At 38.7% G+C, this 15,170-nt stretch overlaps 1 protein-coding gene across 3 annotated transcripts in view; it reads right to left on the bottom strand.

Moving 5' to 3' along the window:
• Positions 1-5,695: 5,695 nt before the first annotated feature.
• The window catches only part of LOC128220134 (solute carrier family 23 member 1-like), a 33,284-nt gene continuing 23,809 nt past the window's right edge, over positions 5,696-15,170 (bottom strand). For all 3 annotated transcript variants that reach the window (XM_052928404.1, XM_052928405.1, XM_052928406.1), the window contains 5 exons: positions 14,665-14,768; positions 8,321-8,450; positions 7,697-7,840; positions 6,958-7,053; positions 5,696-6,675 (listed from right to left, as the gene is read on the bottom strand). In XM_052928404.1, the coding sequence (XP_052784364.1) occupies positions 6,410-6,675; positions 6,958-7,053; positions 7,697-7,840; positions 8,321-8,450; positions 14,665-14,768 (740 nt within the window). In that variant the 3' untranslated portion in view covers positions 5,696-6,409. The remainder of the gene's footprint in view (positions 6,676-6,957; positions 7,054-7,696; positions 7,841-8,320; positions 8,451-14,664; positions 14,769-15,170) is intronic.

Genomic DNA, 15,170 nt, shown 5'->3' with positions numbered 1-15,170 from the left:
GTGTCTGACCTTTTGCAACAAGGCATTTCTTGCATAGAGAATGTCCATATATGAAATGCGCTATTAAAACCAACCTGGATTGCTCTTTTCTGTAATGCTTTACAGTGGTCTTCAAAAACACTTGCCTGCATAAATGGTCTCTGGGTCAAATAGTGTGTCAAGTATTTTGTCAAATATGTTTACAATTCAAGTATTACAATTTAAACTACAATGACAAGCCCCAGTCTGATAATACGTAATTTATCACGTGGTATACACACACTCACAGAATCCAAAAAATGTAACGAGGATTCTGTTTAAAGACACGGCTAAGGCCTAGCATACATTAAACAAGAGATACACACACAGCATCACAAAAACACAGTGACATACAACACATACATCATACTAGTTTGATTAGTACATCTTCTGGTTACCGACTTATGCACCAGTCAATTGTAACAACACCCCAACACCCCCCAGGTCCGGAGGTATTCCGGGGATAGTCGTGTCAATGGGCCGTGTTTCTACCTTCCAGGTGGCGCTGTAGTGCGGGATGAAAGCGGTGGTTTGTGTGCCTTACCTAGGGTACCAGCAGTTCATCCAAACAGGACGGGGATTTTACTCAGGTTTTGCCGGACCGAAAGTAAAAGTCCTCGCTATTCCCCTGACATTGGAGGCGTGGTTACAATTGACTGGTGTATTAAAAGGTCGTGGAATACGGGTTTACTTTGGATTCCAGCTAGTTTACGAGTACTCAATACTACGCTTGTAGTTTGTGTTTACCCGTTGGTCACACATGGACCCGTTCAGTCGCACATTCGTTGTCTGTATCTCTGAAACCAACAGCTAGAAGCTAGCTTGGAAAATTGGTGTTTGATGTTTGAACAGTGACGTCTGATTGTGTGTATACAGTCGAACCCCGTTGGCCAGAACTCGTTTGGTTCGAATTCCTCGTTGGCTCGAACTGGATGTAAAGGACCGATTTCTTTATTTAGAAGGTATCCCGATTGGCTCGAATATTTCGATACTCGATGGGTTTTCGCCGGTACCTGGGAGTTCCAGCCAACGGGGTACCACGTGATCACAATTTTAGACACAATTGCTACGAAGGGCAACAGAATTTGGTCTCTTAAGTTGTTAAGAACAAGGTAACTTTCCCATCTTTTCAGTCTTCGTCGCTCAAAGAGCCCTTTCTCCGGTGGCCCAAGGGGGACGTTAATTTTTCTTGCAGGGTAGATTTGGTTCTTGAATTAAAAACACACAAAGTCGGAAAAAGGAATGTCAATGTAAGCAGACTAACCTTTTAATTATAAACAAGACGAGACCGCGACATCTCTTACCTAGTAGGTCATAATTATCCAGGACATTTATGTACATATTATTATTTTCTTAAATTAACCATACATTTTTCTCTATACATTTTTACTATCAATTTCACTGGAGAGTATTGTTAAGTTCACGTTATACACGAGTCAATTGTAACCACGCCTCCCCACCCCAAGGTCCGGGGGGGTATACCGGGGATAGCCGGGGAAATAGGCCGTGTTTTTGCCTTTCAGGTAGCCCCGCAGTGCCGAAGGAATGCGGTGGTTTTGTCTTTGCGCCCAAAATAGCGGGGAATGAGCCTTACCTAGGGTCCCTGGGGTGCGGGGGTTGTGGGAACTGCTTGTACTGGTATCATTTTATATTGCCTTTGGTATGTTGACTTATGGGAACTGCTAGTACTGGTATCATTTTATATTGCCCTTGGTATGTCGACTTGCGGGAACTGCAAGTACTGGTATAATTTTATATTGCCTTTGGTATGTCGACTTGTGGGAACTGCTAGTACTGGTATCATTTTATATTGCCTTTGGTATGTCGACTTGCGGGAACTGCTAGTACTGGTATCATTTTATATTGCCCTTGGTATGTCGACTTGCGGGAACTGCTAGAACTGGTACCATTTTATATTGTCTTTGGTATGTCGCCTGACAAGGACGGCTGGTACTGGTATAATTTTATTTTGCCTTTGGTGTATCATCTGGCAAGGACTGCTAATACTGGAATTATTTTATATTGCCTTTGGTATGTTGACTTGTGGAAACTGCTAATACTGGAATTATTTTATATTGCCTTTGGTATGTTGACTTGTGGAAACTGCTAGTGCTGGATCATTTTATATTGCCTTTGGTATGTCGACTTGTGGGAACTGCTAGTACTGGTATCATTTTATATTGCCTTTGGTATGTCGACTTGTGGGAACTGCTAGTGCTGGTATCATTTTATATTGCCTTTGGTATGTCGACTTGCGGGAACTGCTAGTACTGGTATCATTTTATATTGCCTTTGGTATGTCGACTTGCGGGAACTGCTTGTACTGGTATCATTTTATATTGCCTTTGGTATGTTGACTTGTGGGAACTGCTAGTACTGGTATCATTTTATATTGCCCTTGGTATGTCGACTTGCGGGAACTGCTAGTACCGGTATCATTTTATATTGCCTTTGGTATGTCGACTTGTGGGAACTGCTAGTACTGGTATCATTTTATATTGCCTTTGGTATGTCGACTTGCGGGAACTGCTAGTACTGGTATCATTTTATATTGCCCTTGGTATGTCGACTTGCGGGAACTGCTAGTACTGGTATCATTTTATATTGCCTTTGGTATGTCGACTTGTGGGAACTGCTAGTACTGGTATCATTTTATATTGCCTTTGGTATGTCGACTTGCGGGAACTGCTAGTACTGCTACCATATCATATTGTCTTGGTATGGTGCCAGTCAAGGACTGCTAGTACTGGTAACATTTTACATCGTCTTTGGTATGTTTCTTTGAGAGGACTGCAAGGTCTATACATATTTTCTTTGAAATGCCGCCTGGTGAGGGCTGCTTGAACGTGTACCACGTTTTATTGTGTTTGTTATGTCGCTTGGCGAGGACTGCTAGTACTCTTATAATTTCATACTGCCTTTGGTAAGTCGACTTGCGGGAACTGCTAGTACTGGTATCATTTTATATTGCCTTTGGTATGTCGACTTGCGGGAACTGCTAGTACTGGTATCATTTTATATTGCCTTTGGTATGTCGACTTGCGGGAACTACTAGTACTGATATCATTTTATATTGCCTTTGGTATGTCGACTTGTAGGAACTGCTAGTACTGGTACCATTTTATATTGCCTTTGGTAAGTCGACTTGCGGGAACTGCTTGTGCCGGTTCCATTTTATATTGTCTTAAGAATGTCGCCTTTATATTTTCTTTGGTGTGTCGCCAGGCGAGGACTGCTAGTTCTGGTATAATTTTATATTGCCTTTGGTATGTCGACTTGTAGGAACTGCTAGTACTGGTACCATTTTATATTGCCTGTGGTAAGTCGACTTGCGGGTACTGCTAGTACTGGTATCATTTTATATTGCCTTTGGTATGTCGACTTGTAGGAACTGCTAGTACTGGTACCATTTTATATTGCCTTTGGTAAGTCGACTTGCGGGAACTGCTTGTGCCGGTTCCATTTTATATTGTCTTAAGAATGTCGCCTTTATATTTTCTTTGGTGTGTCGCCAGGCGAGGACTGCTAGTTCTGGTATAATTTTATATTGCCTTTGGTATGTCGACTTGCGGGAACTGCTAGTACTGGTATCATTTTATATTGTCTTTGGTATGTCGACTTGCGGGAACTGCTAGTACTGGTTTCATTTTATATTGCCTTTGGTATGTCGACTGGCCAGGACTTCTAGTAATGGTATCATCTAATATTGTTTTGGTATGTCGTCTGGCAAGGACTGCTAGTACTGGAATTATTTTATATTGCCTTTGGTATGTCGACTTCGGGGAACTGCTAGTACTGGTACCATTTTATATTGCCTTTGGTATGTCGACTTGCGGGAACTGCTTGTACCGGTACCATTTTATATTGTCTTAAAAATGTCTCCTTTATATTGTCCTTGGTATGTTGCCAGGCGAGGCCTGCTAGTACTGGTACCATTCTATTTTGTCTTTTGTCAGTCGCCAGGCGAGAACTGCTAGTGCTGTCACCGTTTTATATTGTCTTTGGTATGTCCTCAGGCGAGAACTGCTAGAACTGGTGCCATTTTATATTGCCTTTGGTATGTCGCCAGGCGAGAACTGCTAGTACTGGTGCCATTTTATATTGCCTTCGGTATGTCGCCAGGCGAGAACTGCTAGAACTGGTGCCATTTTATATTGTCTTTGGTATGTCGCCAGGCGAGAACTGCTAGTACTGGTGCCATTTTATATTGCCTTTGGTATGTCGCCAGGCGAGAACTGCTAGAACTGGTGCCATTTTTATATTGTCTTTGGTATGTCGCCAGGCGAGAACTGCTAGTACTGGTGCCATTTTATATTGCCTTTGGTATGTCGCCAGGCGAGAACTGCTAGAACTGGTGCCATTTTATATTGTCTTTGGTATGTCGCCAGGCGAGAACTGCTAGTACTGGTGCCATTTTATATTGCCTTTGGTATGTCGCCAGGCGAGAACTGCTAGTACTGGTGCCATTTTATATTGCCTTTGGTATGTCGCCAGGCGAGAACTGCTAGTACTGGTGCCATTTTATATTGCCTTTGGTATGTCGCCAGGCGAGAACTACTAGAACTGGTGCCATTTTATATTGTCTTTGATATATCCTCAGGCGAGAACTACTAGTACTGGTGCCATTTTATATTGTCTTTGGTATGTCCTCAGGCGAGAACTGCTAGAACTGGTGCCATTTTATATTGTCTTTGGTATGTCCTCAGGCGAGAACTGCTAGAACTGGTGGCATTTTATATTGCCTTTGGTATGTCGACTTGCGGGAACTGCTAGTACTGCTACCATTGTATATTGTCTTTGTTGTGCCGCCAGGCGAGGACTACTAACTGGTGCCATTTTATATAGTCTTTGGTGTGTCGCCAGGCGAGGACTACTAACTGGTGCCATTTTATATTGTCTTTGTTGTGTCGCCAGGCGAGGACTACTAACTGGTGCCATTTTATATTGTCTTTGTTGTGTCGCCAGGCGAGGACTACTGACTGGTGCCATTTTATATTGTCTTTGATGTGTCGCCAGGCGAGGACTACTAACTAGTGCCATTTTATATTGTATTTGGTGTGTCGCCAGGCGAGGACTGCTAGTACTGGTACCATTTTTATATTGTCTTTGGTATGTCGCCTTGCGGGAACTGCTAGTGCTGGTACCATTTTATATTGCCTTTGGTGTGTCGCTTGGCAAGGACTACTAATACCGATTCCATTTTATATTGCTTTTGGTGTGTCGCTTGGCGAGGACTGTTGGTACCGGTACCACTTTATATTGCCTTTGGTGTGTCGCTTGGCGAGGACTGCTAATACCGGTACCATTTTATATTGCTTTTGGTGTGTCGCTTGGCGAGGACTGCTGGTACCGGTACCATTTTATATTGCTTTTGGTGTGTCGCTTGGCGAGGACTGCTAGTACTGGTACCATTTTATATTGTCTTTGTTGTGTCGCCAGGCGAGGACTGCTAGTGCTGGCATCATTTTATATTGCCTTTGGTGTGTCGCCAGGCGAGGACTGCTTGTACTGGTACCATTTTAAATTGTCTTTGGTATTTCGCTTGGCGAGGTTTGCTATTACCGGTACCATTTTATATTGCATTTGTTGTGTCGCTTGGCGAGGTTTGCTATTACGGTACCATTTTATATTGTCTTTATTTTGTCGCCAGGCGAGGACTGCTAGTACTGGTGCCATTTTATATTGTCTTTATTTTGTCGCCAGGCGAGGACTGCTAGTACTGGTACCATTTTATATTGTCTTTGGTATGTCGCCAGGCGAGTACTGGTAGTACTTAAACTGTATAACTAAGAGTTTTAACAAATAAATAAGTATTTTCTGTCTACATGTATTTAAGAACATAATCAATGTGCAATTTTGGCAATAAAATGTAAATATGCATGAAACATGTAAAGAAATAACCTTCAAAAATAGTTTTGAGTCATGAAGATACCATTCAAGTATTAGTGATATATAATATCATGCCTGACTTAACACAATAGGATGCTGAATGATAGGTGAATGAAGTTTAGTACTACGTAAGAATATAATTATAAAGCAAGCAGTGCAACATTATTCAGTGGATTATTTGTTTTTGAATTGTAGTCGTTTAATTGGTAGCAGGACTCATGTCGGACCACATTACTTCAGCCATTTAATGTAAAAGGTTGGAGTTGTACACAAAATATAGGTTTCTAATTCATAACAGTATTCATGCGGCTTCAAACCGTCAATGCTTTGATAACGTAGCAGATTGTATTGATCATTATCTTTAATATCTATTTATTCTATGTATTGGTAAATTGTTTAAGACCAACATAGAGCCGCATCCATCCCTTCAGCGCTTTGATAAAAATATAAAACTCTTGATTGATTGCGGTGTCTGTCTTTATCTGTATATCTGTGAGCCCATTTATGGATTGTTTTTAACGACGACATCGACTTCATCCAGATCGGGCTGATCCTTCTTGCAGGGGCAACATCGGAGATCATTAAATCCCTCGAAGGTGGGGAAGAATGGTACGTACTTTCCCCAGCGGAGGCTTCTTATGAGATTCATACCGAAGGGGAGATCATACGTCTTCATCGTGAGATTGTTGTCCTGGTTGTCGTCGCTGTCTTCGTCCGTGTCCTCGGGTACTTCCCGCCAGATGATAATACCACGTTCTTCGTCAGTACCTGTTCAAGGGATTGAGTGATTTCATAGAGGAAATTATATATTTATACGCAAATAAATATATATGATTAATATTCTTTTTGTTAAAATATATGCTTAGTTAATATAATATTCGAATAAACATCGCATTGCATCAATGTTTCTAAAATGACTGAAAAGATGGCGGATAAATATTTATGACACTTAAATACAATATTCGTATAGACTGAACATACGCTAACCATGGCCTACGTATGAAGCGTTACTGTACTGGTATATACTTTCCGGGTATGGCGTTTACTAACCGGGTATGACGTTGTCGAGGACGAGGGCGCTGAAGCAACCCATGAACATGTTGTTGGCGAGCAGCGCCTGGATCACCTGGTCCAAGTTCTCATTACCTAGGCAACGGAAAGAGACGGCTGATAACATTGAACAAATGGAATCCTATTATGAACAGTAAACTTCCCTTTAAATATAAAACATAAGTATGTCAATAGCTAACTACTACCAAGAAAAATGAAAACAAATACATGTAATGGTTATGTTACATGTGCGAGGATAAATCTATAACGTATTCGTAATATTATTTAATGATGTTGTTAAATATATTGGTGTGGGGTGGTAGTTAGGATATATAATCGAACTCTGTTTAAACAAAGAATAAGTGGCGGAAATTTTCCACCTGAATTAAGTGACCACCTGTCTTAAACAGCCACTTTGATCTTTTCCCAAAGGTGGGATTTATTACAGGTTTGACTTTATACTTGTTATTGAATTGCTCATTGATGATCACGAAAATTTTCAGACTATTAAAATACTGAAATATAATCCGATTTAACAAATTTCCAAGCCAAAAATACACATAAGCAGAATTGTTTTAGATAGAAACAGAAGGAATACATTCGGAACGGGGAAACAAGTTCGATGTAGACATTTCAGATCAGAGACTTTTATATAGCGGGTCTTGACTGTTATTCTAAAATAAGCTTATTTACGTCCATAAAAAGCTTGTCAACTAAACGTTCTAGTTCTGAACTCTACCTGTTCTAATGAGCTGTTCGTTGGCGGTGACCCAATTAGGGAAGGAGAGACCCAGGAAGAGAGATATACCGAACACGACGAGATTCCGCGAGGAATTCAGATCCACATACTGAAGATTGGAGGCCCCGACTGCGGCAAGTACGCCTGTGGATAGAAAATGGCGAACATTATTAGAAAAGGCCAAAGAAAGAGTGTTATACAGAACACGACGAGATTCCTCAAGGAATTAAAAATCCCGTTCTGAGGATTGAAGGCCCCGACAGCGGTCATCATGCCTGTTAAATAGACAAGAGGCATAATTAGAGGCCCATGAAGGGACATATATATCAAACAGTTTACTGATGTCTGATGGTTGGAGGCCCCGACAGCGGTCATCATGCCTGTTATATATAACATGTTGGGTTTAAGGCCCAACTTACTGAGATCTGATGGCTGGAGGCCTCGAATGCCGCCAAAGCAAGCCTGTGGAAAGAAATAATGAGTTCAAACTTTATTTTTGAAAATTCTGCAATCATATTTTGATAACAATGACTACATTCGAAAAACCTATCGTGTCTGGACATTAAAATATCAAAAGCAGTATTTACTCAGCAGTACACATATAGTTTTGTCCCGCCCACTTACCGAAGAGAACGAGGAAGGAAGCGCCGATGATGGGGTCGGGCATGGAGACGACCACCGCCGAGAATTTACCCAGACAGCCGAAGAGCGCCATGATGAATCCCCCCATCAATACAACACGCCGACTGCCCACCTTAAATATTTATATTTCCCAAGTTTTTATTATTAAGTCAAGTTGACGTTCATATTGTATGAACCACAAGTCGTTTTGACGCTTCATGGCAATGGCCATTTTGCGCAGGGCATTCAAGGTCGCTTGAATGACCAATACATGCTTTACAATAAATGTGGGATAAATGTTGTTATTTCCGGTAAACAATATCATACTGAAATTTATCTCAGAAACCCTGACAATGCATAGATAAGATAGACGCCACCCGCCATACAACAGCATAAGTAGTATAAAAGTAGGTGGAGCGATCTTTATAAAAACTAAGATTTGGCTCCTACAGGGGAGCGATCTTTGCTTTTTGCTGCCGTTACGGGTGGGTAGTAGAATTCTGGGGGGGGGGGGGGAGGGGGGAGGAATCATACCTTTTGAGAGGAGAGCATACCTTTTGGGATAGAGGAAGTGACTGCGTGTGAAAATTTGATTTAAAACGAAAAGAGTTGCAACCGTTGTATAGTTTGTTACCACTCCTCGCATAAACATGATCCAAGAGAAACAACTCGCGTATAATTAGAAATCTATGTTAATGCGGGGTGAGCTATCTTAGCATTTTAGTCAACAATCGTCAACGTTTTTTAACGGGGGCCCTTCAGGGCCACGTTCATAGTAGGCACATCAGATCGTTACTACAATGATTACACGGTGATTCGGTCGAAATAATGCGCTCATTGAATGCTTGAATACACATGACATCTTTAATCTTCAACAAAACTGAATTGATGTATAGTAATGTACACTTGAACTCGTACATTTTGCATATCCCTGAAAATGCAGCTGAAAAAAATCACAAAATGAAGACAACATATTTATACGCAACCGCTCGAAAACGGCGAAAAACTAAGTGTATTGTTACAGGTGTGAGTCGGTTATAAGAAGTAGTTACTATAATTGATTAATCGATTCCAAACAATTCAAAATATTCCTTAAAAATGAAATAATATGTAAACACTATTTCACTGATCAATAAACAAACAAACGAAGTCAATGCTTTTTGGAAACCATATATCGATAAAGTATATTATACAGATTACGCCGCCTCTAATTAGCATGATCATTTCACTTTTCGATCGTCGCCATTTTGTAAGCGCCCTGCCTAAGAGTGTGTCATAGACTTCAGCTGGATTAAATGTGTATTGTAAGTACTTCATAATCAGAATGTTACACATGAACGGCTCTACGTGTGCGTGGCATGATAGTTATTGAAATTGCTTCATTATTTGCACTGTATACATATTGTTCTTTGTGCAAATATCTGTGTTTTACCTGCGTTGTTTATGTGCGTGACCTACATTAATTGAGAGGCCTAAATCATGAACCTGCGTGTTTATTCTATTATTTAATTTGTTTAGATTACGATGTGAATTTGTGTAGTTCATCTAGCTTATTTTTATTTTGATGACGTATATAATGCTTTTCGTTAATTTATGCATTCGTGCCGTTTGTGACTCACACAGCTTCGTGACCTTAGGTGACCTACTATGTAGTTACATACCATGAATGTACTCAGTAGCGATGCCAAGTCGATTGTAGTTATCTCCCCTTATGAATCTCATGAATATAAATTTTTCACGGAAGGCGACTCAATGCTGGTACCGGTTTTATACACCCTTTAAAAGACGTATATCAACATTTGCGGAGAACCATGTGGCTATTTATAGAATTAGATGATGAAATATTCTGGGATCCAGTCAGAGTTCACTGAAAACGAAAGTGAAAATTTGATTAAACGTTTTTTTCATGTTTTAAGGCAAGTACAAAGGATTATTTGGTTTGTATTTAAGTATGGGAGGGGTCTCTCATAGTTTTTATCACTTTTGATACGAAAACAACTGGACTATGAACGTTCTTAGACCAGTTATAGACTTCGCCAAAATGTAAACAAAAATCCAAAATGGCTGCCGCGAAGTGAAACTACCTTGTACAGTTTTCACTTAGTCAGATGTTTGATGATTAATGCATGAAGCAGTTGCTGACAGCTTCAAAATGCAAGTACACCTTGTGTAAATAGGTGTAAACTTTAAGAATGAATACATTTTATGTCTGTTCTTTAAATATTTGTTAAAAAACCATGTTTTTTCACCAAGTTTGTATTCGTCCCCAGTTTCTACCATTTCGTTCACAAATATGTTTACAGTATGTAATAAAGACGTGTGTATATAAAATAAAGCCCGAGAAAAATTTGAGATTTAGGTTAAATCAGTAGTTTTCTAACTAAAATGTGATATTGGGTTCATCTTCAAGTCTTGGCTTCATCGCACCTGTCATGAGCAGCTTTTGGTCGTGGTGGATCACTTAAAAGTTGAGCCCATCAATTTAAACTGGTATGCCAGGGATGTGTTAATTGAGTATGTTGTGTATGCTATAAGGGCGTCAATGATTGTATGTTTGGGTGTTGTTGATTTATCTATTTTCCTTTCTTATTATTTTAAACAGACCCGGGAGGAACTGTAAAGAACCAGCCAGACAGCCCGCCCGCCGAGCTGCCCACCCGGCCGAGCTGTACTTTATGTATGCCAACATGCCGACATGCTGTAATTTGTTAGTACTTCAAGATCATATAATGGAAAATTGTATCCAAACTGAAGTATAATTTGAGTAAGTTTGGGTCATATAAGCCCATTGATACTGTTTGTTCCATTCCTAAATGAATTCCTTTCATAATGTTTCTTGATCATTTCTGGTGCGGCTTTGATAATAATATTATTTTCTAATGACACTGCTGACTCGTATAAGTCTTTGGTCTGTATTGTGCATCTATTCGCACATTTTGTTTGCTCATTTAAGCAAACATTACATTAATTTAAAATTCTATAAGCAAATAAACAAAACTTACTGCACATTTGATGCAGAATGATGTTTTATTTAGTGTGCATATGATTTTGAGCTTATGGACAAGAAAACATCTACTTCAACAATCACAGCAACACAATGAGATCCCTATTTTAAAGAAATAATGCCACCTTTCATTTATTCATTAATTCATTCCATCATAGAAGAGCATTCATTGTAACACTGTGTCAGTGTTTCTAAGATCGTTCATGATGGGTACTGTTGAAAAGGATGACATTTTACGGAACTATTATTTCAAGGAAAAGAATCCTGCCGCCTACGCCGATCCACAAAAACTATTTCGCGCGATTGATAAACAATATCCCGGGATATTTACGATATCTTACATAAAACAGTGGCTCAGTAATCAAGATGTCTACGCACTTCAAAAACCGAGAAGACATCAATTCAAGACCGCGGGTGAGTGCAGTGTGACAGTGACCCAAATGACCGAATTACTTATGCCTGGTGACCTAAGAACTGAATTAAGTAAGGGTGGCGTGATATAAGATAATATGACACGTATACATTTATTACGAACTTGCTTTACAAAACCAGATAGGTGTGGAAATGGAAATGGATTTTATCAGTTGTTTTGATATGAAATACAATATGTATACTATTTTAGAACACCAACATTGTATAATTTTGTTGTAGTTTATTTCTGGTGGGAGCAATCTTACTTTTTAAGCGCCTTTATAATGAAGCATAGCTTACAACACGTTCTCGCATATCCATTGTCCATACTTGTATTAAGTTTTACAGATGAAAGTTTAGTAAAGTGTATACAATGTTTGTTTAATAACTTACCAGAGCTTACACTATCCCCGTTTACGTAGACTTTAGAAAAATGCCTTATTATACCTATTCCCCGCGTTTGACGCAGGAAAAAAATGCTTGATACAAAAAAGGCATTGTTTCCTTTTCCTCTCACGATTTTCTTTTTCCTATCCGAATTAAGGTCTCCGGATTTCACTTATATTATTGCTAAGATGATTACTTAATTATCCGAAAATATTTGCTTTATTTCGAGACAAGCAATGTTACATTGAGGTCAGTCGAATAAATTCTTTAGTCACTTATTGTATTTTAAATGTTGTAGTATGTTCACTTAATTACTCCTTTTAGCGCACAAAAATAGTGAACATACTACAACATTTAAAATACAATAAGTGACTAAAGAATTTATTCGACTGACCTCAATTTAACATTGCTTGTCTCGAAATAAAGCAAATATATATATATATATATATATATATATATATATATATATATATATATATATATATATATATATATATATATATATATATATATATATATATATATTTATATATATATATGTTTATACGGTAGCAAAAAGCAAAGATCGCTCCCCCGTAGGAGCCAAATCTTAGTTTTTATAAAGATCGCTCCACCTATTTTTATACTACTAGCATTCCACATACAATGTAAGGAACGAAACAGATTATGTTTTGGGGTTCAAAATATCATACTGAGCAATTTCCGATGCACACGAACTGTGCTATGATGAACTCCGTGATCAAAACAACTCGTCGGCTCTTGTGTAGGGTAAATATTCTGCTATTGGGTACGACATATCACACTGAGACATGTTCGATGCACACGAAAAGTGGCACGATGAACTCCGAGATCAGAACAACGCCGCGGCTCCTATCTAAAATTGTTTTATTTAAATGCCTGTTTGTGTTTGTACACTCGGGGCAAAGACAGTTGTAATCATATTTCTATAAGCAAATATTGTTGTAATTACATCTCTATAAGCAAAGAACGTTGTATGAGTAAAGTTCGTTTCAATTAGATTGCTATAAGCAAAGATCATGGTACTAGTTATATTTCTATAAGCAATGTCCGTTAAATTATATTTAAAAGATCGTTGTTAAATGGGCTAAATACAATTCAAATTTACGTGAATTATTCTTGCATATAGTATATTTGGTTCTTTTGTTGAAAAAAATAGATAAAAGAAGATTAATGTACACTGCAGCGACGGGATTCAATATTCTATTATGTCAATAGTATGAGCATACACAATTGACTTCATTGACTTTATTAATCAGTTATTAATAACAAGCAATCTGATTAGTAGCACCGTTCAAATAAAGACCAATATTGAATACCAGCCCTGATGCTTACCCTTACTTTTTGAACTTACCAATACGCAAGTCACAGAATGTGTCATTTAAACAATTATAAGCAGTGATGGCAACACATATCCTGACAAAAATACAATATAAAAAGATACGAAATCAACCCGTTTAACATCTCGTTCACTTATCCTAACATATTGTGGTTATCATTGTTTTTTTATCACTTGGAGGCGGCGAGTTCATCCAGTTGTTTCAATAAAAGAGATCCCTTTGTTATCATTCTTAATATTTATGTGAAAAGCTACAGAAACAAGCTCAATAGCAAAAAGTTTAAACATAAACCCGGTTTAATGGCACTGGGTAAACGCCAAAGACATAGAACATAAACTCACAAACAAGAAACATGGAAGAACAGCACAAAACTCCACAAGCAGCACAGTGCATACATACTATATATAAAAAAACTAGGTATGTTTATCACGGATTGTTAGGTACCGCATTGGAACGGTCAGTAAAATGTAAATTAACTGGGGGTTTAAGTCAACCCTTTGCCAGAACCTGTGGGGTCGGATATGCTTCAGACATTAATCGTACACGGAGATTGAAGGGGCACTAGATAATACAATTTCAACATAAAAAAGAAACTTGTTAAAAACTAACATAAAATTGATATCGTTGAGAACAACGCATTACAAAAAACAACGAAAGTATTTGTTTCACAGTACATATCACGTGACTTCAAATGCTAAATATACACACTATTAACTGGTAAACCAATATGTGCTATGTATAAACGGGTAAATTAGCTGCAACAACGACAACATAACCTTTTCACCATGTAAATTGATCTATTATCAGTCTCATACAAGCTCGAATTGACAATTCAAGGCTTGTTTTGAGAAAATACTGTATTTGCTGATTTTCGGATTATCTGATGTCTATCTCCTATACGTCTAACCAAGTTGCCCCAAACATAAGACCAAGGTTATCAGAGACCCGCATATATGAATTCAATCGCTGTTTAAAGTCCCTGAAAAACCCACATCCCATATCCCCGGGTTAACTTTTCGGAATATATGGTGTCTATCTCCTATACGTCCGACCAAGTTGCCCCAAACATAAGACCAAGGTTATCAGAGACCCGCATTTATGAATTCAATCGCTGTTTAAAGTCCCTGAAATACCCACATCCCCTATCCCCGGGTAAACTATTCAAAAAATGGGATTATCCGTGTTACCTTCGTTAAGCTGATGACGCCAATATTTTGGCTACATGATGTCACTCCAAATCCAGCACCCACGGCTGATGAAATGATGCAGTCAATTCCCTCCACAAATATACCTGAATTTCACACGAGCAACGTTGTAATATCTTGTGAACTAACTTAATAATATACAGTCAATTAATATCCAATCCTATGGTCGCTGCGTAAAGCATAATTTGTCCATGAAACATGTCCCCACACAAGCTAGTAACACACATGAATCAGCTCATGCCAGACATGTTCTTCATGTTTGTTATATATCCAGTGTGTGTATTCCTCGTGATAAATACGTTATATATGCTACATCGGATGGCAACATTTTGCTTAAAAGGAAGACTTAAATCAAAGATAACTTTTCTTTTACAACACCATTTTGAATGAAACAAAGGCCAGTCTATGCCGCTTAAAAAGCCCCGCATTTGTTTTATTACTGAAATTTGATAAAGTGATTAGTTTCATAAAACACTGTGACAAACCTG

The sequence above is a fragment of the Mya arenaria genome, chromosome 15 (genome assembly GCF_026914265.1).
Source record: "Mya arenaria isolate MELC-2E11 chromosome 15, ASM2691426v1".
NCBI classification, from domain to species: Eukaryota; Metazoa; Mollusca; class Bivalvia; order Myida; family Myidae; genus Mya; species Mya arenaria.
Note: the sequence above shows the minus strand (reverse complement) of the source record. Positions and strands in the feature narration are given on the sequence as shown.